Raw genomic sequence first — 25,309 nt, forward strand, 5'->3', positions numbered from 1 at the left:
AATGCCCTTCTTCCTACATGTCCTCACTTGTTATCCATGAATCAAGCAAGTTTTGCACGGTATCTTAGGTAAAATTAATTTCTCTGTCCTTCGAACTCTTGGTCAGTTATCCCATGTAGCTTTGTATCTCGTACTGTTGGTATGAGCACACACAGCTTCTCTCTCCTACTAACCAATAAGATTTAGAGGAAGGGAATTGTATCTTTCCCTTCATTGTATTCCCCCTTAGAAATTAATGTATAGAAAAATCCTCATTTATTGGACCAATCAATGTGTTCTGCTAGAAATCTAGAAACTGATAAAACACACATTTTCTTAAAGCCAATAGTTTCAATAACTACTTTCTAAGACTGTGCCTTTTCAGGTTACTGGTAAAATACTGGAGTTGAACAAAAGTTGTATATCTGAACAATGTATATAAAGGACATGGCAGTCAGTGTATTTAGGTGGAAAGACTAGAAATTGCTAGAAATATAAATCTCAATATTCTGCAATGACCATTGTAATGCTTTAGCACACTTCATATCCAGTTTTTTCTAGTGCCAGTAAAATAATCTTTCCCCTTTACTCTTCCTTTTAGTCTAACTAGGAACGTGTTATCATCTGAGTGATGATTTAGTGTCTTTGAGAGAGATAATTGAGCAGCTCTCTGTCTTCCTAACAGCTGAAGATAAAACTCATAAAACAGGGGAGGTAATTTCAAACAAAACATATGTGAATTTTTTTCATCTCACTTGCAACATTTTATATCATTATTTGTTGTTAAAATATTACCCTAAAATAAATCTTGCTAGGAAATATTTGCCAGAAATATTCTAGCATAATAAGAATATATATAGGTAAATGTTGAATAAAAAAGTGAGGTTTGCCTCACTATGGGATAAATAGTTTTTTTAACTTATATACCAATAGACAATGCCTATCCTGTAGGTTACTCTATTTCCAAATATTCCACAGTTCTTTCTCCCTATATGATTTTTATCCATTTTTATCCTAAAAGATATATGATGACTGCTTAAGAATCCTGGGTATGATTACCTAATTTAGCTAATAAAACATTTGCATAATACAAGTAGTCCTTGTGATTAACAAAATTGTGTTCATTCATTAGCATCAACTGTCCTTTGCCTTGTATCAGGAGACAGACATCATTTACATTTTAGGAATGAAGAAAAATTATTCATTAATTTTTATGTCCACATTTTAAAGTGAGTGTGTTATATTTTAATAGGACAAATGAAGTTATTGCTCCTCTTTTTAGTACTAAAATATTTACTTTGTGTCCAATACTTTCCTTCATTTGATGATCAGTTTATACCTACACCTATAAGTCTTCTTTTCCATTTTGTCATTATATAGAATTCCTGAAACATATGTTCCCACTGAGCTAGTAGCCCTGATGTTAGTTTACATTAGACAAATGATAACTGATAAGGAAATGATGGGATTAAGCTGTTCAGGGCCTTGCAATAACTTACTATGATAAGAGCAGCTGCCATATCAGTTTTATTAACCCACTAAATCACTACTAATAAATAAGATAATAGCTTTTATCTGTCATGTCTGAAAACCGAGATTTGACTGATCAAAGTCTACAAGAAATTAAAATGTAACTTCAAATCAAACAGTTTACTGTGTGCATGAAGTCTCATGAAATCTGCTCATTGGGCTCCCCTGTCTTTTCCCTTATCCTGCTGAGCGGTTTTGAGCAAGGGTGGGACACAGACTCTTTTGCTAATTATTGTATCTCTAGGGCTTAGTCAGCACCAGGACACACAGTAAAATGTTTACTGAATACATGAATATTAATAGTGAAAGTTTTTTGACAGTATGTACCCTATTTTACTATTGTCTAAAACTCTTTAGCACCATGCTTTGTACATCAATAAAAATCCATAATATACTATATTCAAAATAATACTTTCATGATATAAAATAGGCAGAAATTACTTTTCATTAAACATTCTTTGTACGTATAGAATTTTGATCCATTTGTATTTATCCAAAATCTAAAATTTTGCACAGGAAAGAAAAAGTATATTATTGACATTGGTGGTGAATCAAAGAGAAGAGAGAAAAAAACCTCAAAAGCAAAGTCAGTTTTTATACTGGTATTGAGAACATGCAGAAACTGCCATTGGGATTGTTAGTTTCCTTGGCAGGAAGGGGATGGTGAGAGTGAATGGAAGGATGGAGGACTGTGTTTATTATTTACTTACTTATAAATAAATTAATACTAAATTTATTCATATGTTAGAAATAATTTAATAGATATTTAGTGATTATACATTCTGGGCACTATTATAAAAATGACAACAAAAAGTTTTCCAAAATTACTAGTAAAATTGGGAGAAATTATAAATCTTGTTTCTCCAAAACATGCTTACTTCTTCATTTATATTTGTTTCATCAATTTTTCACATTTCCAAACACATAAAAATATTTTTTCATAAAAGGCAAATTTTTGAAATATTAAACAGCCAGTAGAAACGATGATTGTAAAGACAATATGCCAACATAGAGAAATTTTGGACAAAAATTCAAAGCAGAACGTAAAACTGTGCTACAAATTTGCTTTTATAGAAAACAAAAATATCTCTAAATAAATTTAAAATAATTTTAAATGCCTTATGTTGATGCTTGAGAAATGTTGTTAGCTCTTTGAAGAAGAGTCTAATATATTAACGATCATTTACAACTGCTATATCAGAAAAAATAAATAAAATGTATACCTCAAAATCTCAATTATACAACTTTTTGATATGACATATTGGAGAGAAGAAATTTTATCAGTTGTTAAAGCACAAACTTTAGAGCCAAATAAACTTTGATTTAAATGCCAACATTTTTATTTTATAGTATCTGTATGGCCTTGGGCAAGTCAGTGATCTTTGAACTGCAGTTTCCTCCTTTGTAAAACACAGTAATTCCAATCTTGTATTGTCATCGTAAAGATTAGAGAGTGAGTGTGTATGTGTGCATGTGTGTGTAGTGCTCAATAAGTAATAACTTTTAATTGCATTGCTGATTTTTGGATGCACTGTGAATAATATATTATTAATTTCATATTACTATTAATAATAATTCTTTACTATTAAGGATAGCGAGGTTGAAAGCATATTCATGTCTCCATTCATTTCTATACTTCTTTCATTTAATTCTCATACCAAATCTAATAGCTAATGGCATAGCCAATTTCTTGATGAAAAGCTGAACAACTCACCCAGTTATATATGGGAATATGGGATTAAAGCTCAGATTTGTTCAACTTTAAACCTCATACTCCTAACCACTAGGTGACTCTACCTCTTGATATATTATCTTCTAAGATTAAAAAAAAGTCTAAGAGTATTTCTTGGAAATGAAAAAAGTCAGGAAAATCATCTCACTAAGAATAATTACATCACAATATGAACAATGACAAAATACACGAACTCTACAGCTTGCCATATCTTTTAACATACTTAGCTGATACAAAGAAAAAAATGTCCCCATGATATCAAATACCAAAAGTATAATATGCAATTTATAAAAAGCAAATGGCATATCAGCAAAGTAGGAACAAATTCAAATTGTTAATGCTATGCTCTTGGGCATCAGCTGTTAGATACCAAACAAACTCCCTGAAGTCACTACATATTATTTTACAACATAAACCTACACACGGGAGCCTCACTGTCACAATGGACAAGGTTAATGATTCATTCCTAATCCTAAAGGCTCCTTCTAGGATTAATTGACTTTCTCTGCAGCCTGCCTGCTTGTCCTCCTGTAGACCCTGTGAAGAGGATTTCTCTGCCTTGCTTAGCCCCTTTTTCCACTATTTACCTCAAACACTATTTAATCTTTTATCTCCCTACACAGTTCAGCAGGAATCAAATTCAGTAGAAATTAGCCAGTTAAACTGATTCAACTTTGAAAAGAAGCTGATTTGGTTAGAAGGAATGAGCCAACTTTGTCTTTTTCAATCTGGCATTTCATTTCTCAGGTCACAATACTATTAACATTAACACGAATCAGTGAACTAGATATTAATTGATAACCTATTATATTGTTTTTGTTTTGTTGCTAAGTTGTGTCCAACTCTTCTGCTACCCCTTGAACTGTAGCCCACCAGACTCCTCTGTCCATGGGATTTCCCAGGAAAGAATACTCAAGTGGGTCACTATTTCCTTTTCTGAGGGGTCTACCCAACCCAGGGATCAAACTCACATCTCCTGCATTGGCCAGCGGATTTCTTACCACTGATCCAGCAAGGAAGTCCTGGGCTTCTCTTGTGGCTCAGCTGGTAAGGAATCCGCCTACAATGCAGAAGATCTGGGTTCAATCCCGGGCTTGAAGATCCCCTGAAGAAGGAGAACACTACCAATTCCAGTATTCTGGCCTGGAGAATTCCATGGACTGAATAGTCCATGGGGTTGCAAAGAGTCGGACACGACTGAGCAACTTTCACTTTCACCAGGGGAGTCCAATCTATTACATAGCAGACCACAGGAAGAATACAAGAATGGGTGAGGCAAAGTCTCTATCTTCAAAACACTATCTTTTGAGAGGAGGAGATAAGTTAATTTCCCACTAGGATAGGTATCAAAAACTGCTGCTGCTGCTGCTGCTAAATCACTTCAGTCGTGTCCAACTCTGTGCAACCCCATAGATGGCAGCCCACCAGGCTCCCCTGTCCCTGGGATTCTCCAGGCAAGAATACTGGAGTGGGTTGCCATTTTCTTCTCCAGTGCATGAAAGTGAAAAGTGAAAGTCAAGTCACTCAGTCATGTCCGACTCTTAGCGACCTCATGGGCTGCAGCCCATCAGGCTCCTCCGTCCATGGGATTTTCCAGGCAAGAGTACTGGAGTGGGGTGCCATTGCCTTCTCCCATGAGGGTGCAAAGAAAAAGCCTACAAAATGTCAAGAGGCAAAGAAAAGATTCAAAAGAAGAGGAAGTTCAGGAGACATTCTTTTAAATGGATAGGGGTTCAGTTCCCTTCTAGGGAAAAGGAGATCTTCCATGGAGGAAGACAGCAAGAACAAAACAGTGGCAGTTGAGAGGGAGGCAAAGGGAACTAAGTGATCAATAAACTGGTGAGAGCACAGGCTGCATGCTGAAAAGTGAGGAGCAGATAATAAGGTAAGAAAACGGTTTGGCACTAAATCGGAATGGGCCTTTAATGTCAAGGTTAGAAAAGTTTGTCACGAGCAGGTGAAAGTGTCTGAGGATGACAGAGAAAAGATTGAATCTGAACTTCACAAGGTCAAGATGAGAACTGTACTGAACAGACTAGAAAGACAGGGTCAAGGTCAGGTTTTGAAAGTATGAATGGAGACAGACACAGATTTAAGAGAATTCACAATAAAACAGGATCTATGTTTTTGGCAAATGACTGAGGCTGAGCTAGCCAATAGAATAGCCACAGATCACATGTCTATTACTGAGCCATCTGAAATGTGACTAGTCTGAATTGCTATGTAGTGTAGCTATAAAATACACATGGGATCTCAAACACTGGTAGAAAAGAAAGAATGTAAAATATCTCATCAATAATTTTATTTTTTATATGGTCAAATTATCATGTTTTGGATATGTTGGCTTAAAAAAATATTAAAATCAATCTCATCTGTCTCATCTTACTTTTTTAACGTGGCTTCTAGAAAAATTTGAATTAAATATGTGGTTGCATTATATTTTTTTGGACAATGCTGGACTAGATGTTAGGGCAGAAAGAGACACTGGATAAACTGGAAAACAAATGGCAGAAGAGGGAAAAAGACTTGATAGTGGTATGACAGAAAGGCCATAGAGGAAGCTTTATGCATTTATTTATTTTAAGAGGACATTATCAGTGGATTCAAACTCTAGACAGGTGCCTAGGAAGATCAGCAACAGTAAAAACGAGCCATTGAGTTTTTGTCCAGGTAAAGAAATGGACGAGACAGAGGTATGTGATCAGTGGTAAGGTAAGTGAACAGATAGCTACTCTCAAGAAATAGCAAAGAGAAGAAAAATAACAGCAATATTGAAGAGTATAGCAGGTTTGAGATAATTTTATTTTTATCAACACAGAAGAGATCTGAATATGTTTGTAGACATTAGGAAAGGAAAAACTAAAAAAAAAAAAAAAAATGGTGGACAAAAGAAATAATGGATGAACAGGAACCTGTAGCTGAAGGTTCTGCAGAGATTGTCACAAGAGATAAGTAAAAGCTAACGTTATCAACAGAGAGAAAACGTGACTGTTCGTTTTATATTTATATTTCCATTGAGTCATTTGTGCCTGTCATTTGTCTTGAATGGAAAAAAGGGTGATATAAATAAATTATTATCTGGGAAAAAAAACCAGAGGAAGAACCTGGACCATGTTCAATCCCTCCCTCCCCTTCCTGCTCTTTGGAAGTGTGTGGATTCCACCCAGTCACTTAGGCATCCATTTGCATTTCCTTTTCATGATGCTGGTACCTTCAGCCGTGGCTTTAAGGTTGTAAAAATGATTCATTTAGATTATTCCACCAGAGGACTTCCCTGGTGGCTCAGTGGTATAGAGTCCGCCTGCCCATGCAGGAGACACAAGTTCGATTCCTGGTCTGAGAAGATCCCACATGACATGGAGCAACACTGTGCACTACACCTATTGAGTCTGTGCTTTAGAGCTCAGGAACCACAACTACTGAAACCCATGCACCCTCGAGTCTGTGTTCTGCAACAAGTGAGCCCACCGCAATGAGAAGCCTGCGCACCACAGCTACAGAGTAGTCCCCGCTCGCTAGAGAAAAGCCCAAGCAGAAACAAAGATCCTGTACAGCCAAAATTAAATAAATAATGTAAAATAAAATAAAGATTATTTCACCAGAAAAAAAATGATTTTTCTGTGTAAATTTAGCTTTTTAAACATTATTCTAAAATCCATTTATTTTTTTCTTTTTAGATCTTAATAGTTAGTAAAGCAGTTCTCTGCTTTATCAAGAAGAGAATACCTAGTTCTATTCACCGATAAAGACAATCCTTGTTTTACACTGTGTTAGTCCTCATGTATAAGGTACCATGTGTACAGATCTGAAATGTGCTCATTCATGTGCCTTACTTTGAATGGCCTCTTGTTCCGAGCCGCCGAGTTGTCAAGAGGGGAAATTTCTGACGAATTGTCTGAAAAGAAAGTCAATTACTTTAGTTTTTAGAAGGTGTGGGGTTCTATTGCAAGCCTCCCATGATCAATTAATTCTAGAAAACAAATGTTGAGCTTTGAGTAAATATTTAGTCTGGAAAAAATAATGTCATACACATATTGATACATAATGACACATCTGCACAGGGAGAGAGGTATTTTTTTTTGATGATATTGTTCCATTGCCCTTTTCTCAATTTCCAAAGCAGATTATACCAATATGTGCTCTTGCTTGATATTATTACTAGAACAATTATTACTTTATTTATATACTTTGTGGAAAAATTTGAGTTTCTTTATAGTAATTCTTTGCAGAGATTCACCCAAATTAAATATCTATCTCCAGCTCTGAAAGGACATGGAAATTTTCTTTGTCTTACCAGATCTCCACAGCAGTGTTTTAAATTTTTTCTTTTCTTTGGTTTCAAATTTCAGTGTTTTAAATTCTTTTTCTCTAAACTGACTAAAAATTAGCGCTTGAGTCATGAACAAAAATCTCTTCTGCATAAAACAGCACTTTTAACCTGAATCTTAGGAGATCTAGACATGATCTTCTAAAGACTCCATGGCAGACTTTATGCATTAATGTGCATCAATTTCTTGAGGACTGGTTCTGTAGTTCTTATCATATCCTCAGTGTTTCATGGCACCCCAAACAGTTAAGAATTACTATCATAAGGAGGCCTAGTAAAATATTAAAGCTAAAATGGATATTAGAAGTCGTCTTATGCAACCTCCTCATTTTATAGAATGAGTGAACTGAGTTTTCAGGAGGTTAAGTGCTTTTCAGGTCTCCCAACAAATTAGAGCCTAGGCTGGAACCAAAATCACTGGATTACCATGCCCTTATCACACTGTGTGCTGTAAACAGATAAGTTTTCAAAATAAATTCATAAATTATTTTATTAAAAAAAAAAAACAACTGAGAAGCCAGACCATAGTCATCATTATTTTCTAATACAATGAGTCCCTCTACAGGTTAGAATTTGGATTTCAGTTTATAAGAGATGTAATAGTTGAGATCTAAACTTCCAATTTTTCTGGGATATCTGAGATTTTAAGACAATAGAGCAGGACAAGAATCTCAAAAAACAAGACTTTCTCAAGAGATAGATACTGTTTCCAAATTCTTAAAATGAGTCCTATGTATGTAAATACAGTAGCATTCAGTTATAGCGATTCCTATCCTAACCACACAGGTTCAGTAAAAAGGAATGTTTTTAAAGGAGAGAAATTTAACCAATCCTGTCACAACATCTCGGGAGTTTGGGGTGTAAATATACTTAAGAGCAAATGGAGAATTAAGAGAACTGTTTATGAGATAGAATAAATGCAATCACCAATTATATTAACAAGATACTTGTCATTTCCACTTAATTTTGCTTCTCAGTACAGGCCATACCATTCTTTTTAATGTATCCCTCTTTGAAGGGAATGGAGCTTATTTGAAGCTTCTTTTAAGGTCACATTAAATCTGGTAGCCAGGGTTCTAATATTTAAAACATATAGAATTACAGTTCAAGGTAAAACAAATAGTAGGTAAAATCTACATTAAACATATAGTAGTTCCAAATGCAGTCCTTAAGAGATTTCATTTACAAACAGGTTTCTTAATATTCTGTAAGAAAACTTGAACAGTTAAGTTTGTTTCCATACTGTCTGCCTCATATGACTTTAGTTGTAAGGCAGTATAGCCAAAATGTGTTATTTACCTTTCCAAAGGTGGCCGCGCAGGCTGGCTCTAATTTCTCTTTCCTGCAGAAATCTAAATAGTGTGCATAAAGGATGCACCGTGGTAAGCAAACTCCTTCACATACAATGTAATTCTCTTCAAGCCTAAGAAAAAGGGCAAAGAATTAGTTCAAACCTTTTCTTTATTTCTTCTTTCCTTCCCCCCTCACATTGTTTTAATGCTCCTTTTGAACACAGACTCTATATAAATGTGTTCATGAGCAGACATAAGTAGACTTCTTTTATTCTGGATAATATTGAAAATATAATCACAAGGATTAAAGTTAGAAGAACAAGAACCTCAGTGAACACCTGTTAGTGCAGTTAAAACATCCATGGCTAAGACAAAATCACTTCTGCCTGGTCCACATGCCCGAATAAGCCTTACTTCTGAGTAAATCTTCACTGTTCATCAGGCTTTGCTCTGTGATAACCAAATATGAATAGTGAAATTGAAGGTGATGGATTTTTAAAATAACATTCTTGAGAGGCTTCAGGTTGGCGAATGCCTACAATCTCTTACTTTCACTCACAAACTGGCTCTGAACATTGAATAGTTAGGGAAGTTTGGTGACACATTTATTTGCAAAATACATAAGAATACATTAACTTTAAGTTTGAAATAGTACCGATTTATTTCTATCTCTACCCTTTTTAGCTGTAATCAGTACTTATAATTACCTAAAAGATCCTGTACTCACGAAACATAATGTTATTCTGTATAGATGCCACCAAATATGACACTAAATTCAGTTCTATATTATAAACATAATCATATAATCTTTGAAAATTTAGAAATAATTCCACTTAATTTGGATACCAGCAATTGCAACTGCACACAATTTATATAAATGTAATAACATATATTTAAGTGTTACAAATACCTGAACAGCCATCAAGAAATCAGAACTTGTGGATTCTACTCTCAATTCTTCTACCCTTTCAGTAGATAATAATGGCTAAAATTTACTTACATTCTTTTTATGTACAGTAAAATCATAATTACTACTATACAAGAGCAATGCAATATAGAATATACATTTAGGTTAAAACTGAGTGAAACTCTTCAAGATCTCTGATTTAACATGTTCCCAAGGTGCGTGAGATGAAAACTACAAGATGTGTTTCCTGGGATTTGGTTCCTTTTATCCTTTGTCATAGAAAGATGGAAATCCAAGTAAAATCTGCATACATAAAACCAAACACCTAGCTAACAGTGAAAATTGAAGCTACTCAGGCAGATTTTTTCACTTTAATTTTTAATTCTAATTTTTAACATCCCCACTATAATCTGTAATCGTAAGGGAAAATTATCAAAAGGTAAATAACTCAACTAGGTTTTTTAAAAACTATATATCTCTTTGGGAGGAGGTGAGAGTGTGGAAAGTTCAAACAAAAATGATGACATTTTATAGTCTCAAAACATATGAAAATTACTGAGAAATATTCAACTATTTAAACTATATTTAAATGACACATATAATGTCCACTTTTTCACCTGGCTATATTGATATTGTTGGCATTGTTTTTGTCTTCAAAATACTGACTAATCCTAGACATAAATACAATTTTAATTTTGGATATGACTTTTTTCTTTAATTGTAATGTATTTATATTTATAAAATAAAAACCCAAATTTGTTTCCATTCACTCAAATTGAATGGAAGTGATCATTCAAAAAACCTTCATAATATATCTGAAGTCAAAACCTTTTTGCCCCAATTATCCTAAAGAAAATAGCTGTTTCCTAAATATTTAAGATAATTAGCTCAATTATTTATTGCTCTAGTATATTCTTAACTAATAAATGAGATATCAACTTCAATAGATTAGCCATAATTTTAGAAGGATATTAAGGTTCTATTTCAAATGTTTGGAAGAATTAAGGACACAATCACAAACATTTAGTATATGCAAATTGTAATTCAATGTTTAAATGAAATAAAATGTACTAGTTTTTATTAAGATACTGCTTTTTCTATTGTATTTTTCTAAGATTTAGATCACATTTTACATATAAACAGATTGTATAACTTATCAGCAAATAGACATTTTAACTTATTTGCATCCTATTTGGAATTTGGGAGGAAATTTCTTTACCCTACATAGGGAAGTTTAATATTATGTTTCTACTTTAGATTCCTCTTCCTTTTGAAACAATATTATAAAAGGTTCTGTAGGACCTTAGAGAGCCTATTGATAAACTCTTGGTTTTAGAAGATTTTCCACAAAATCTAATTAGTGATATTCACTGTAATAAATCATATATAAAAGCTACTTTTAAAATAGTTGAATATTTATTTAAGTTAATAGCACCATTTTAACTGATTGATCTATGTCTTCTAGTTCAAACATATTTCATCGTATGGCTGAACTGGTACACAATTGATACACAATTTTGAATTTGTGCTCTATAGTAAAAGGTAATGTTAAGATCCTTCCTCTTTTTAAGTTTTTAAGATTCATGTTTTATAAACATAAAAGTTTATGAGTTGATTGCATGTTGAACAAATAAGTTATTAAAAATTCATTATTGCTTACATTCAAAGAAATTACAATAATGAAACTACAACAAAGAAATTACAAAATTACAAAGAAGTTAGCCAATAGTGAACAAAGTGATGATTTTTATTTGCATTGCAGATCATTTTTCACCCGTACCAGGATATGTCTCTATAGGAAACATTCAGTGAAAACAATTTTTGGATGAATTTCTAATTGGTCTTTTAAACTCCTCCAAGAAAGTTTGAAAACTAAATGGAGAAAAGCAAAGAATCTGAATATACTGACTTTAAAAATTCAACAGGTGTTGTAGGTACCCTTGAGGGAGCCTTACCACTGCAGGGTGAGCTGGGTCTGCTTCTTTTTATCCTTCATAATCTGCGTGATGGTTTTCTTCTGTGAGAGGTGTGGATCGGTTGCTTTAGTTTTGCTGTCTGGATTATCCACATCCTCTTCTTCGGAGGAAAAGTTACCATTGCTTAAATGCATTTCTGATTGCCAGTTGAAAAGATGATAAAGAAAACCAGAATATAAAATCAATTAATTAGCTCTAAATGTATCTTGGGGTCAAACGGGGTGGTCTATGGGGGTTCGGAGGAGAGTTATACAAAATCCCTTAGACTTAATTTCTATTCGACCAGCATTTTCCTAGGGGAAACACATGTACGTTTGCGATGTGTTTATCTTTATTATTGGAGGCCCTTTTAAAACTACATCCGAGTCCCAGTCACGTCCCGGGAGGGCAGAGCACTCACCGGATTTAACTCCCCCGGGCAGCTCCGGGTCGTCCGCTTTCTCCCCGCTGCCCAGCGCGCGCCCCGGCTGCGCTTCGGCCGCCAGGTACACCCGTTCTTCGGGGTAAACGAGTAAACCCTTGCCCAGGAGCTGCACACAACACTCCTGGACTTCGGGAGAAACCGGGGGAGAAGCCTGCGCCTGCAGGAAGGCGTCTTCCAGCTCCGGGAGCTTGGCCATCCTCCTGGCCGCCGAGACTTGGGCGCCCGCCGCTCGACCGGCGCCCAGCGGAGCCGGGAGGCCGGGGCGGGGCGGGGTGGGGCGGGGCTGCGTCCCCGGGGCCGCTGGGGCGGAGACGGAGGCCGCGGCTCGGGATCCCCCGGGCGTCGCGGAGAAGGAAGGCCCGGCCCAGGTGCCGCTCTGACCGCCCAGGGAACCGGGTGGGCCGAGGCGGGACTGCCTGTCTCCACCTGTCTGCCATCCTGACAGATGCTCTGCTCAGAACTCACTTCCTCACCTGCGCGAGTCAAGCCTGAGCAATGAAGTCCCTTTCCCCACATCTCCTTCCCTCTGTTTCCTCTTCTCCCATCTAGAGCTGGGACTGAGGACACTTTTCCACACCAAAAGCTCTCCAAAGAACCAAGAAAGCGACCCTGTCATCTCGGGGTGGCGGGGGCCGGGGGAGGGGGGGAGTGCCGAGGGAGGGGAGAAGCAACTCTCCCCACCTCTACTCTCAGATGACATCAAGGATGCTTCAGGGGACAGCCCTGAATCTGCACGCCCAGGCCAGAAGAGGGGGACCCCAGAGCACCGCTCAGTCTTTGCATAACATGGTCTGGGTTGATTTATTCCCAGAGTAATCCTGGGCGGTGGGGTGTGGGGGGTGGTGAGGGGTCTTCTCAGTGACCGGGACCGACGCCATCTCGGCCCACAAGTGGTGAGACTGCCTTGCTCCCCAGCGCAGAATGCCTGCCTCTCTGCCCTCTGGGGATCTGGCTCTGAGCTTAGAGGAAAAGATGCATCCAGTCTCTACATACTTTGTAATTTAAACGCGTCCCTGACGATTCCTCACCCCTCATACCTGGTAGTAGTGCAATGGAAATGAAAAAATGAAATTGCCACACTTTATTTCCAATCTAAAATGCCGAGATAGTCGTGTATGGGGGAAAATATCTTGTTCTCTCTTTAAGAGGAAATCAGTAGCCTTGGGCTATGTGTTGCCCCATTGACACAGAATCTTTCCTTCCTTCCATCTTCTGTTCTTTTGACAGATATTGCCCTGTGCTTACTATCTATATGTTTGGTGCTCTCCAGAGAGAGCAAATATCTTGCTTTCCATTCACACTTTTTCACCACAACCTGCAGCCTGCCATCCTCATTTGGAGCATTAGTAAGATAGATCACTCCTGAAATTTAACAATATTAAACTATATTATATCCAAATATAACATGGAAAAAGCAAAATGGGACCCAAAGTGGTAGATGGCTGAAGGGTGGATTATAGGTGGGAGTAAAACAATCTAAGAGCATTACTTTGTCAAAGTGGCTAAGATTATGAGTGTATTTGACCCTTACCCATTTTTCAGCATAACTTATGAGAAAGTCACCACTTCTCTGTCAGAGATTTTCTCCTGGTACCTCCAAAGCCTGGATCTAGGTTGGGGCAATCCATCTATCCAGGCACCTAAAGCTTTAAGTCTATACCACCATCGCTCCCTACAACCTTCAGTATCAGTCTCCTCTACCCAGTACCCCCTCTCTGCAAAGCCTCCGAGTTTTCTCAGTCCATGGGGCTCAGCCCTACAATGCTGAAGTTTAGAATGTCCCTTCTTTACAGAAACACCCTCAGACTCACTCTATAAAGGAAGTCCTAGTGGTTAACTGTACACAGAAAGACTCTGTCCACTTGTATCACATAATCAGAAGAAAAACGTTCAATAAAATTACTAGAATTTAAAAATAGCTTTTTAAAAATATCACTTGATGGCCAGGTTGTATGTGTGTGTGTATGTCATATGGACACTAAGTGAATATCTGGCAATTATCCAGTTGAATTGATCAGCGAAACACAAGCCATTTAAGGCCCCAAGTGAATTTTTTGCTTTATTTTTAAGTAAACTCTTTCCCCCTAACAAAATAATATATAAGTTCTGTGTGCTACTGGTCAGAAATAAAAACCTGAAAGACTTATCATAAGTAAAGAAATTGAATCAGTAATAAAAACATTTCCAACAATAAAAGCCTAAGACAAGAGGACTTGAATGCTGAATTATACCAAATGTTTAAAAAAGAGTTCATACCAATCCCTCTCGGATGCAGTAAGAGTGGTGCTCTGAGAAGGGAAATAAAAAGCTTTTATCATCCTAAATTGCCATTTGTGATTATCATAATTTGAGCTCCTAAGAACAATGATTTAGAGACATAAGACTGATAAGCAAGTAAAAAAAAAAATCCTAGGCAGGAAAATAGGTAAATATAGAAAATGATCATTTAAAATAATGCTTCTAAACATTTTGTTTTTTATATTCCTTTAAGAAATTTGCATAAGCCATAGATTCTCTTCCCAAAAGATAAAAGCAAATGCATACACTCACATACACACACATACAGAATTCTGTATGCATTACAGATCTCAAAGAATACCTGAAAAAGTTTACTGTTTGAATAAAACAGCCCAATGATATACGAGAAAGAAGATTCTTAGAAGTTCCCAAATGAGAGTATCTTCATGACTGGAGGTACCACATTAAAGGGAAAAGGAATCTGGAGTCAGATACACTGGTACTCATTCTCCTAGTGACTCTGGGCACTTAACCTTTCTGTTTCTTTCTCTCTAAACTGGAAAAAATAGTAACTATCTGTAGCAGACCCATGGGTGCTTTCTCAGATCCTCTTGGGTCCCCCTTACATTTTTGAACCACCCTTTCTCCAGCTTCAACTTCCTTTTGTTTCCAGTAACCAGCTCTACCACCCACCACCTGAAGGCACCTGAGACTCTTCTTTGGAGGAGCTGCCCTTGGCTACCAGACCACCTTTGCCCATAGGCAGAGCCCCAGTACCTCAGTGTTTATACATCCCCTGGATAGCCCTTAGCCAATGACTGACGATTAAGGAAAATAAAAGCCTAGCTCATTGACCTGGTGGTGGATAAATATGAGCTGCAGTTTACAATCCAGAATTCCTCTGTGGGATCAGGCTGAAGCATCATCTGCTGGACTATTCCTGGAAGCCTGTTTTTTTCTTTTTTCCTTTTTTAAATTTTATTAGCTTTTTAAATTAGAGGATAATTAGTTTACAATATTATGATGGTTTTTGCTATACTTCAACATGAATCCACATTAGGTATCCATATGTCCCCTCCCTCTTGAAAGCCTTCCCACTTTCCTCCCCATCCCACCCCTCTAAGTTGTCATAGAGCACTGGCTTTGGGTCCCCTGCATCATCCATCGAACTCCCACTGTCTTCTCTTTTGCATATGGCGATGTATATGTTTCAGTGCTATTCTCTCATATCATCCCACCCTTTCCTTCCCCCACTGTGTCCAAAATGTCCATGTCTTCTTTCCTGCCCTGCAAGTAGGATCGCCAGTGCTATCTAGATTCCATATACATGTGTTAATACATGATATTTGTCTTTTTCTGACTTAACTTCACTTTGTATAATAGGCTCTAGGTTCCTCCACCTCATTAGAACTGACTCAATGCATTCCTTTTTATAGTTGAGTAATATTCCATTGTGTATATGTACCACAACTTCCTTATCCATTCATCTGTTGATGGATATCTAGGTTGTAGAAACACATTCTTATTTGGCTTCTTCCTCTTCTCTGTCCTGCCCCATCCCTTGTTTCTTCTCAAAACGGTGTCTTAAAAATCACATTTGTAGATGACTGCTTGACTTATGTTCTGCCGACATAAGTTACCACACTATAGCACAGATGTAAGAATTAAATAAAATATCGTGAAAAAGAACCTAGGTGTGTTCTTTATTATGACAGTGACTGGAACAGTTAAGCACAATAAAAGTTATCCAATAGTTTTATTCTGAAACTTTAGATCTTTTTTAGCACTCATAGGCAAAAAAGAAAAAGAAATTTTCTCTTTCATTGCAGAATGATTCTGAGAAACATTTTGCTCCTTGCCCAGACTCTATCTGGGCTTTGAATTTGATGCTCTTCTTCACATTTTTAATAAATACAAAAATTAACTCAAAATGAATCAGAGACCTAAATATAAGAGCTAAAACTGTACAACTCTTAAAAGGAAATCTAAGTGTAAATCTTCATGACCTTAGAGTAAGCAGATATTTGTTAAATAGAATACCAAAAGCACAGCAACAAACAAAAAAAGATGAACTGCACTAAAATGTGTACATCAAGGAACACACTATCAAGAAAGTGAAAACACATGGAATGACAGAACGTTTAAAATCATTTACCTGATAAAGATCTAGTACCAAAACATCTGAATAATTGTTATAACTCAACAATGAAAAGATAGTAGCCCAATTTATAGACGGACCAAAGATTTGAATAGACATTTCTCCAAAGAAAGTAAACCAATGTCCAATAAGCACATGAAAGGATGTTCAACATCATTATCCTTAGGGAAATGCAAATCAAAACCACAATGAGATAGCACTTTACTCCCATTAGGATGGTTATAATTTTTTAAAGGAAAAGGAAAGTAAGATATAGAGAAACTGAGAGTCTCATACATTGCTGGTGAGCATGTAAAATGCAGCCATTGTAGAAAACAGTTTGGCAGTCCCTCTAATATTTAAACATGAAGCTACTCTTCGTGGTTGTTCAGTTGCTAAGTCACGCCCAACTCTTTGTGACCCTGTGGACTGCAGCACACCAGGTTTTCCTGTCGTTATCTCCCAGAGTTTGCTCAAACTCATGTCATGTCATATCATGGAGCTACTATATGACCCAGTAATTCCATTCTTATATATTTACCCAAAAGAACAGAAAACAGAAAACACCAAAACATAAATACAAATGTTTGTAGCATAATTATGCATAATAGTCAAAGCAGATACCACCCAGTGTCTATCACTATGGAGTAGATTAATAAAATGTGGCATATTCATTCAAAGGAATCGTACTTAGCTATAAAAATAATGAAGAACTTATATATGCTACAATATGGGTGAAAATTGAAAATCTAATGGTAAATGAATGAAGTCAAATATAAAGGCCACATATTGTATGAGTCCATCTATATGAAATGTCCAGAATAAACAATTCCATAAAGACAGAAAGTAGATTAGTGATTGTGAGTGACTGGAGGTGGGGTATTGGGAAGTGACTGCTTAATGTATATAGGGTTTCCTTTGTGGGTAATGAAAACATTCTGGAATTAGTAGAGTTGGTTGCACAACATTGTGAATATGCTAAACAAACAAACAAACAAACAAAAAAACACTGAGTCATATACTTCAAAATGGTTAAAATGGTGGATTTTATCTCAATAAAGAAAAAAATTTAAATAGGCAAGTTCAGTGTTATAAGGATACCTTACCAGATAACAATGACTATTTAATCCAAAACTTTGCTATAAAGAAAACTGAAAGTTTGGAAAAACTTCCCAGGCTTATTCTTAAAATATGAGCTATTTCTTTTTCTACCGTCCTATAGATTTCAATCAATTATGTCTACATATTTCTTCAAGTCTAATTCCTTTGTCCTTCAGTCTTGATTATGCCAGGTTAATCTTTTTTCTTCTTTCCTTCCTGCCTTCCTTTTTCCCTTCCTTTCCTCCTTCCTTCATCACTCCCTCTCTTTCTTTCTTGTCCTTATTGCATGTGGGATGAGAAAGAAGTACTAGAAAACAAAGAACATGGAGGAGAGAAAGAAAGAAAAAGAAGGGTCAAGAAATGGTTGAGAGGATTGAGGGAGTCAGTAAAAAAGACAAAGAGATAATATGTCCCATTGAGGGCATATACTCTGAGAAAACCATAATTGAAAGACACATGTGCCTCACTGACCATAGCAGCATTGCTTACAATAGCCAGGACATGGAAGCAACCTAAATGTCCATCAACAGATGAGTGGATAAGGAAGATGTGGTACATATAGACAGTGGAATGTTAGCCATAAAAAAGAATGAATTTGAGTCAGCTCTAGTGAAGTGGATGGACCTAGAGCCTGTTAAACAGTGAAGTATGTCAGAAAGGGAAAAACAATTATAGTATATTAACACTGCTGATGCTGCTGCTAAGTCACTTCAGTCGTGTCCGACTCTATGTGACCCCATAGACGGCAGCCACCAGGCTCTCCCATCCCTGGGATTCTCCAGGCAAGAACACTGGAGTGGGTTGCCATTTCCTTCTCCAATGCATGAAAGTGAAAAGTGAAAGTGAAGTTGCTCAGTCGTGTCCAACTCCCAGTGACCCCATGGACTGCAGCCCAACAGGCTCCTCCATCCATGGGATTTTCCAGGCAAAGCACTGGAGTGGGATGCCATTGAATTCTGTACTGAATTTAGAGAAGCGATATTGATGAATCTATTTGCAGGGAAAGGATGGAGACAGAGATGTGGAGAATGGACTTGTGGACACAGTAGGGGAGGGAGAGAGTGGGATGAATGAAGAAGTAGCATCAACATATATACACTATCAGAAATAAGATGGATAGCTGGTGAGAAGTTGCTGTGTAGCACGAAAAGTCCAGTCTGGTGCTCTGTGATAACCTAGAGCGATGCGCTGGGGGAGACGGGAGGGAGGCTACAGAGGAAGGGGATGTATGTGTAATTATGGCTGATTTGCATTGTTATATGGCAGAAACCAGAGAAGGCGATGGCACCCCACTCCAGTACTCTTGCCTGGAAAATCCCATGGATGGAGGATCCTGGTGGGCTGCAGTCCATGGGGTCGCGAAGAGTCAGACACCAACACAACAATGTAAAAAATTTTTTTCAATATTTAAATAAAAAATAGAAAAAAAAGAAAAAGGATATGTCCAGCTGGTTAGAACACTGTAGATTACTCCTCTTTACATGTAGGCAGAACTACTTTTTTTTTCACAATTGCAAATCAATATAAGATGCCAATTAATTGGGAAAAATCCAAGTAAGGGGGTTCAAGAAAACTATAACGAGATTTCATCTGAGCAGTGATCAGGACTGGGAAAGGGAATGTGCCCTTGGAAATAGGGTAAATGGCAGATACTAATGTTATCAAATTGCCAGCATCCATTGGATTATAGAGAAAGCAAGAGAATTCCAGAAAAAAACATCTACTTCTGCTTCATTGACTATGCTAAAGCTTTTGACTGTGTGGAACACAACAAACTGGAAATTCTTAAAGAGATGGGAATACCAGACCACTTTACCTGCCTCCTGCAAAACCTGTATGCAGGTCAAGAAGCAACAGTTAGAACTGGACGTGGAACAACATGCTGGTTCCAAATTGGGAAAGGAGTACGTCAAGGCAATATATTGTCATCCTGCTTATTTAACTTATATGCAGAGTACATCATGCGAAATGCTGGGCTGGAAGAAGCACAAGCTGGAATCAATATTGCCAGGAGAAATATCAATAACCTCAGATATGCAGATAACACCACCTTTATGGCAGAAAGTGAAGAGGAACTAAAGAGCCTCTTGATGAAAGTGAAAGAGGAGAGTGAAAAAACTGGCTTGAAACTCAATACTGAAAAAACCAAGATCATGGCATTTGCATTTCAAGGCAAATAGATGGGGAAACAATGGAAACCATGACAGACTTTATTTTCTTGGGCTCCAAAATCACCTAAGATGGCGACTATAGCCATAAAATTAAAAGACGCTTGCTCCTTGGAAGAAAAGCTATGGCCAACCTAGACAGCATATTAAAATGCAGAGACATCACTTTGCTGAAAATGTTCATGTAGTCAAAGCTATGGTTTTTCCAATAGTCATGTATGGAAGTGAGAGTTGGACCATAAAGAAGGCTGAGGATGCTTTTGAGCTGTGGTGCTGGAGAAAGCTCTTGAGAGTTCCTTGCAGAATTACCATAAGGAGATCAAACCAGTCAATCCTAAACGAAATCAATCTTGTATATACATTGGAAGGACTGATGCTGAAGCTGAAGCTCCAAAACTCTGGCCACCTGATGCAACTCATTAGAAAAGACACTGATGCTGGGAAACATTGAAGGCAGGAGAAAGGGATGCCAGAGGACGAAATGGTTGGATGGCATCACCGACTCAATGGACATGAGTTTGAGCAAGCTTAGGGAGATGGTGAAGGACAGGGAAGCCTGGCATGCTGCAGTCTATGTGGCAAAGAGTTGAACATGACTAAGTGACTGAACAACAACAACAAAATGTTATTTAATCTCCATTTTATTTATTTAATGTCTCCAGGTAGTGGCAGTCATAAAGAACCCACCTGCCAATGCAGAAGACATGAGACATTGGTTCCATTCCTGGGTTGGGAAGAGCCCCAGAAGAGGAAATGGCAACCCACTTCAGTATCTTTGCCTGGAGAATCCCATGGACAGAGGAGCCTAGTGGGCTACAGTCCATGGGGTCACAAAGAGTCAGACAGTTATGCACACACTACTTATTTAAGGGCTTCCCTGGGGGGCTCAGTCCATGAAGAATCCTCCTGCAATGCAGGAGACCTCCCACAATGCGATAGACCAGGGTTCAATCCCTGGGTTGGAAAGATGCCCAGAAGGAGGGCATAGCAACCCACTCCAGTATTCTGGCTTGGAGAATCCTGTGGATAGAGGAGCCTGGTGGGCTACAGTCCATAGGGTTGCAAAGAGTTGGACACGACTGAAGTGACTTAGCATGCAATGTTATTTAAAGGAAGGATTAACATTGCCTGGTGACAGGTCTTGCATGAAAAAGAAATGTTATTTCCCTGGTTGCAGTTTTTAGGAACTATGAAGGAAAATAAAAGGTATTTTCTATGCAAAATAGTCACTCAGCTTCTTGTTTGACTCCGAGCCAGAACTCACTGTAGCTACTGCCAAAGACAGTTACCAGACAATTTTGTAAATAACAGTTAACTCTTTTACCACTATCATTCCAAAGATGTGATTAAGCTTGTCTTGGAAAATTGAACTTTTCTAAGAATCTGTCCATTCTTTCAGGTTATCAATTTTATTGCCATATGGTTGTTCATAATAGTCTCTTATAATCCTTTGTATTTCTGCATTGTCTGTTGTAACCTCTCCTTCTTCATTTCTAATTTTGTTGATTTGATTCTTCTCTCTTTTTTTCTTTATGAGTCTGGCTAAAGGTTTGTCAACTTTGTTTATCTTCTCAAAGAACCAGCTTTTGGTTTTATTAATCTTTGCTATTGTTTCTTTCATTTCTTTTTTGTTTATTTCTGCTCAGACCTTCATGATTTCTTTCCTTATACTAATTTTGGTTTTTGTTGTTGTTGTTCTTTTTCCAGTTGTTTTAGGTGTGAAGTTGGGTTGTCTATTTGATGTTTTTCTTGTTTCTTGAAGTAGGATTGTATTGCTATAAACTTCCCTTTTAGAACTGCTTTCACTGTACTCAAAGGTTTTAAGTTGTCATGTTTTCATTGTCATTTGTTTCTAGGAGTTTTTTTATTTCCCTTTTGAGTTCTTCATTAACTTGTTGGTTATTTAGAAACATGTTGTTTAATCTCCATGTATTTGTGTTTCTTGCAGTTTTTTTCTTGTAATTGATATCTAGTCCCATAGCACTGTGGTCAGAGAAGATGCTTGATACAATTTCAATTTTCTTAAATCTACTGAGGTTTGATTTGTAACCCAAAATGTGGTCTATCCTGGAGAATGTTCCATGTGCACTTGAGAAGAAGGTGTATTTTTCTGCATTTGGATGGAATGTCCTGAAGATATCAATGAGATCCATCTCATCTAATGTGTCATTTAAGACTTGTGTTTCCTTATTAATTTTCTGTTTTGATGATCTGTCCATTGGTGTGAGTGGGTGTTAAAGTCTCCTACTATTATTGTATTACTGTCAGTTTCTCCTTTTATGTCTGTTAGTGTTTGTCTTATGTATTGAGGTGCTCCTATGTTGGGTGCATAGATATTTACAATTGTTATGTCTTCCTCTTGGATTGATCCCTTGATCATTATGTAGTGCCCTTCCTTATCTCTTGTAATATTCTTTATTTTAAGGACTATTTTTTCTGAAATGAGGATTGCTACTCCAGGTGATAAAACAAAGGTCTGGACTAGGGAAATGGCAGTGAAAACAGAAAAGAAAGGAGTGATTCAAGAACATATTGAGGATGCATACATGGTGCTGGTGATAGAATTTTTACAGTATTAGCTCCTAATGATTCATGAATTCTCCATCCATGCCTTTGGGAAATCCCCTCCTATGTTGAGTCTGAACATGTCTATTAGCAAACATGCAAACAGAGTCTTGAAAAGCACTTAATATATATTGAATCTCCACTTCTCCTGATGATGCTGGAAACCTTAAAACAACACCACATGGCCAAGCCCAGGCTAGCTTGCCAGAGACACATCAGACCCATCACTCCAGTGACACCCAGAATTAATTAATAACAAGAACCAACTGCTAGACATGTAAGTGATCCAAAAGAAGCCATTCTGAGGTAACTAGTCTCCAGCTAACTTGCCAGCTGAGTGCAGCTTTATAAGTGAGTCTCAATGAAGTCCAGCCCAGCTGAGCTCAACCCAAATAGCTGACCTATAAATTTGTGCACTAATAAACAATGTGGCTTTAAGCCAGTACAGTTTGGGGTGGTTTGTTACACATCAAAACCTCACTGATTTAATGATGGACTGGTTATAGCCTTGCATATCGCCAAAAGTTGGTTGAACTTTTAGACACTTTAGAAGTAGCAGTAGTGCATGGCAAAAGCGATTTGGCTAGTATATGTGGACCAATTTTTATTATTTGGTTTTCATGGGGTTTTTGTTTGTGTGTATTTTTTTTTTAAGATAGGGAAGAATAGAACTCAAAGGTGAGGGAGATTTTGAGTAATAAAACTTACTTCAAAAAGTTCAAATAAAGATTAAATTCAAAAATATACACAAAAACATCAAATGAAAAATAACCATTACAAGTCTACATATGCAAACTATACATATTTTATTTTTTTACTTGACTTTTTAAGGAAATTCACACTAAACACACAGAGAGATCTACATATGCATCCCATTTTCCAGAGAAACAACATGGAGTGCCCAGTACAGTAAAACAGCTCTGTAAAGTTTCTGGCTACAAGTGGAATATAATTTTCAGAGGCACATCTCCTTCCATCCCCAAAACCAGAAAATTCTGCACTTGCTTCTTCAAAGTGAACAGTCTGTACAGAGACACACTCTATGGATATATGCAGAAAAATATAAGTGTGCACACTAAACCCTCTGAATAAATTAAGCATGTTTGAGGGCTAAACAAAGTCTATTCATTTGAAAACTTTTTGTTACAGTGTTATACTTACCACACATTTTCCTAGTGGCCTTGAGGCTGAAGTGCCTATTATTTCAGATAAATAAATTATGTAAAAATATGTTATTTAGTCAATATTTACTGTCAAAATATAATATGTAGTATATAAAATGAAGACAATAAAGTGCCCCAGGGCAAAAACATAAATAAAAGCAAAAATAAACAAATGGGACCTAATCAAACTTATAAGCTTTGGCACAGCCAAATAAAACATAAACAAAAAAGACAATCTACAGAATGGAAGAAAAAATTCACAAACAACGTGAAAGACAGGGGCTTAATTTCCAAAATATACAAACAGCCCATAGAGCTCAATAACAAGAAAACCAAGTAACCCAATCAAAAAATGGGCAGAAAACCTAAATAGGCATTTCTCTGAAGAAGATATACAGATGGACAATGGGTACATGAAAAGATGCTCAAAATTGCTATTATAATTGGAGACATGCAAATCAAAACTACAATGAGGTATCACTTCACATTAGTCAGAATCAGTTCAGATTAGTTCAGTCGCTCAGTTGTATCTGACTCTTTGCGACCCCATGAGTTGCAGCGCGCCGGTCTCCCTGTCCATCACCAACTCCTGGAGTTTACGCAAACTCATGTCCATTGAGTTGGTGATGCCATCCAGCCATCTCATCTTCTGTCGTCCCCTTCTCCTCCTGCCCCAATCCCTCCCAGCATCAGGGTCTTTTCCAATGAGTCAACCCTTTGCATGAGGTGGCCAAAGTATTGGAGTTTCAGCTTTAGCATCAGTCCTTCCAATGAACACCCAGGACTGATCTCTGTTAGGATGGACTGGTTGGACCTCTTTGCAGTCCAAGGGACTCTCAAGAGTCTTCTCCAACACCACGGTTCAAAAGCATCAATTCTTCGGCACTCAGCTTTCTTCACAGTCCAACTCTCACATCCATACATGACCACTGGAAAAACCATAGCCCTGACTAGACAGACATTTGTTGGCAAAGTAATGTCTCTGCTTTTCAATATGCTATCTAGGTTGGTCATAACTTTCCTTCCAAGGAGTAAGCGTCTTTTAATCTCATGGCTGCAGTCACCATCTGCAGGGATTTTGGAGCCCCCCAAAATAAAGTCTGACACTGTTTCCACTGTTTCCCCATCTATTTCCCATGAAGTTGATGGGACCTGATGCCATGACCTTCGTTTTCTGAATGTTGAGTTTTAAGCCAGCTTTTTCACTCTCCACTTTCACTTTCATCAAGAGGCTTTTGAGTTCCTCTTCACTTTCTGCCATAAGGGTGGTGTCATCTGCATATCTGAGGTTATTGATATTTCTCCTGGCAATCTTGATTCCAACTTGTGCTTCCTCCAGCCCAGTGTTTCTCATGATGTACTCTGCATAGAAGTTAAATAAACAGGGTGACAATATACAGCCTTGATGTACTCCTTTTCCTATTTGGAACCAGTCTATTGTTGTTCCATGTCCAGTTCTAGTTGTTGCTTCCTGACCCGCATATAGGTTTCTCAAGAGGCAGGTCAGGTGGTCTGGTATTCCCATCTCTTTCAGAATTTTCCACAGTTTGTTGGGATCCACACACTCAAAGGCTTTGGCATAGTCAATAAAGCAGAAATAGATGTTTTTCTGGAACTCTCTTGCTTTTTTCATGATCCAGCGGATGTTGGCAATTTGATCTCTAGTTCCTCTGCCTTTCCTAAAATCCTTCTTGAACATCTGGAAGTTCGCGGTTCACGTATTGCTGAACCCTGGCTTGGAGAATTTTGAGCATTACTTTACTAGCGTGT

At 37.4% G+C, this 25,309-nt stretch overlaps 1 protein-coding gene across 1 annotated transcript in view; it reads right to left on the reverse strand.

Annotated features, from left to right (window-relative positions):
- The window catches only part of RFX6 (regulatory factor X6), a 52,440-nt gene extending 40,044 nt beyond the window's left edge, over positions 1–12,396 (reverse strand). The window contains exons 1-4 of the mRNA XM_055535101.1: positions 12,144–12,396; positions 11,723–11,879; positions 8,868–8,991; positions 7,075–7,136 (exon numbers count right to left, since the gene is read on the reverse strand). Of these exons, the coding sequence (XP_055391076.1) occupies positions 7,075–7,136; positions 8,868–8,991; positions 11,723–11,879; positions 12,144–12,363 (563 nt within the window). The 5' untranslated portion in view covers positions 12,364–12,396. The remainder of the gene's footprint in view (positions 1–7,074; positions 7,137–8,867; positions 8,992–11,722; positions 11,880–12,143) is intronic.
- Between the last annotated feature and the right edge of the window lie 12,913 nt (positions 12,397–25,309).

Source organism: Bubalus kerabau, chromosome 9 (assembly GCF_029407905.1).
Source record: "Bubalus kerabau isolate K-KA32 ecotype Philippines breed swamp buffalo chromosome 9, PCC_UOA_SB_1v2, whole genome shotgun sequence".
In the NCBI taxonomy this organism is placed as follows: Eukaryota; Metazoa; Chordata; class Mammalia; order Artiodactyla; family Bovidae; genus Bubalus; species Bubalus kerabau.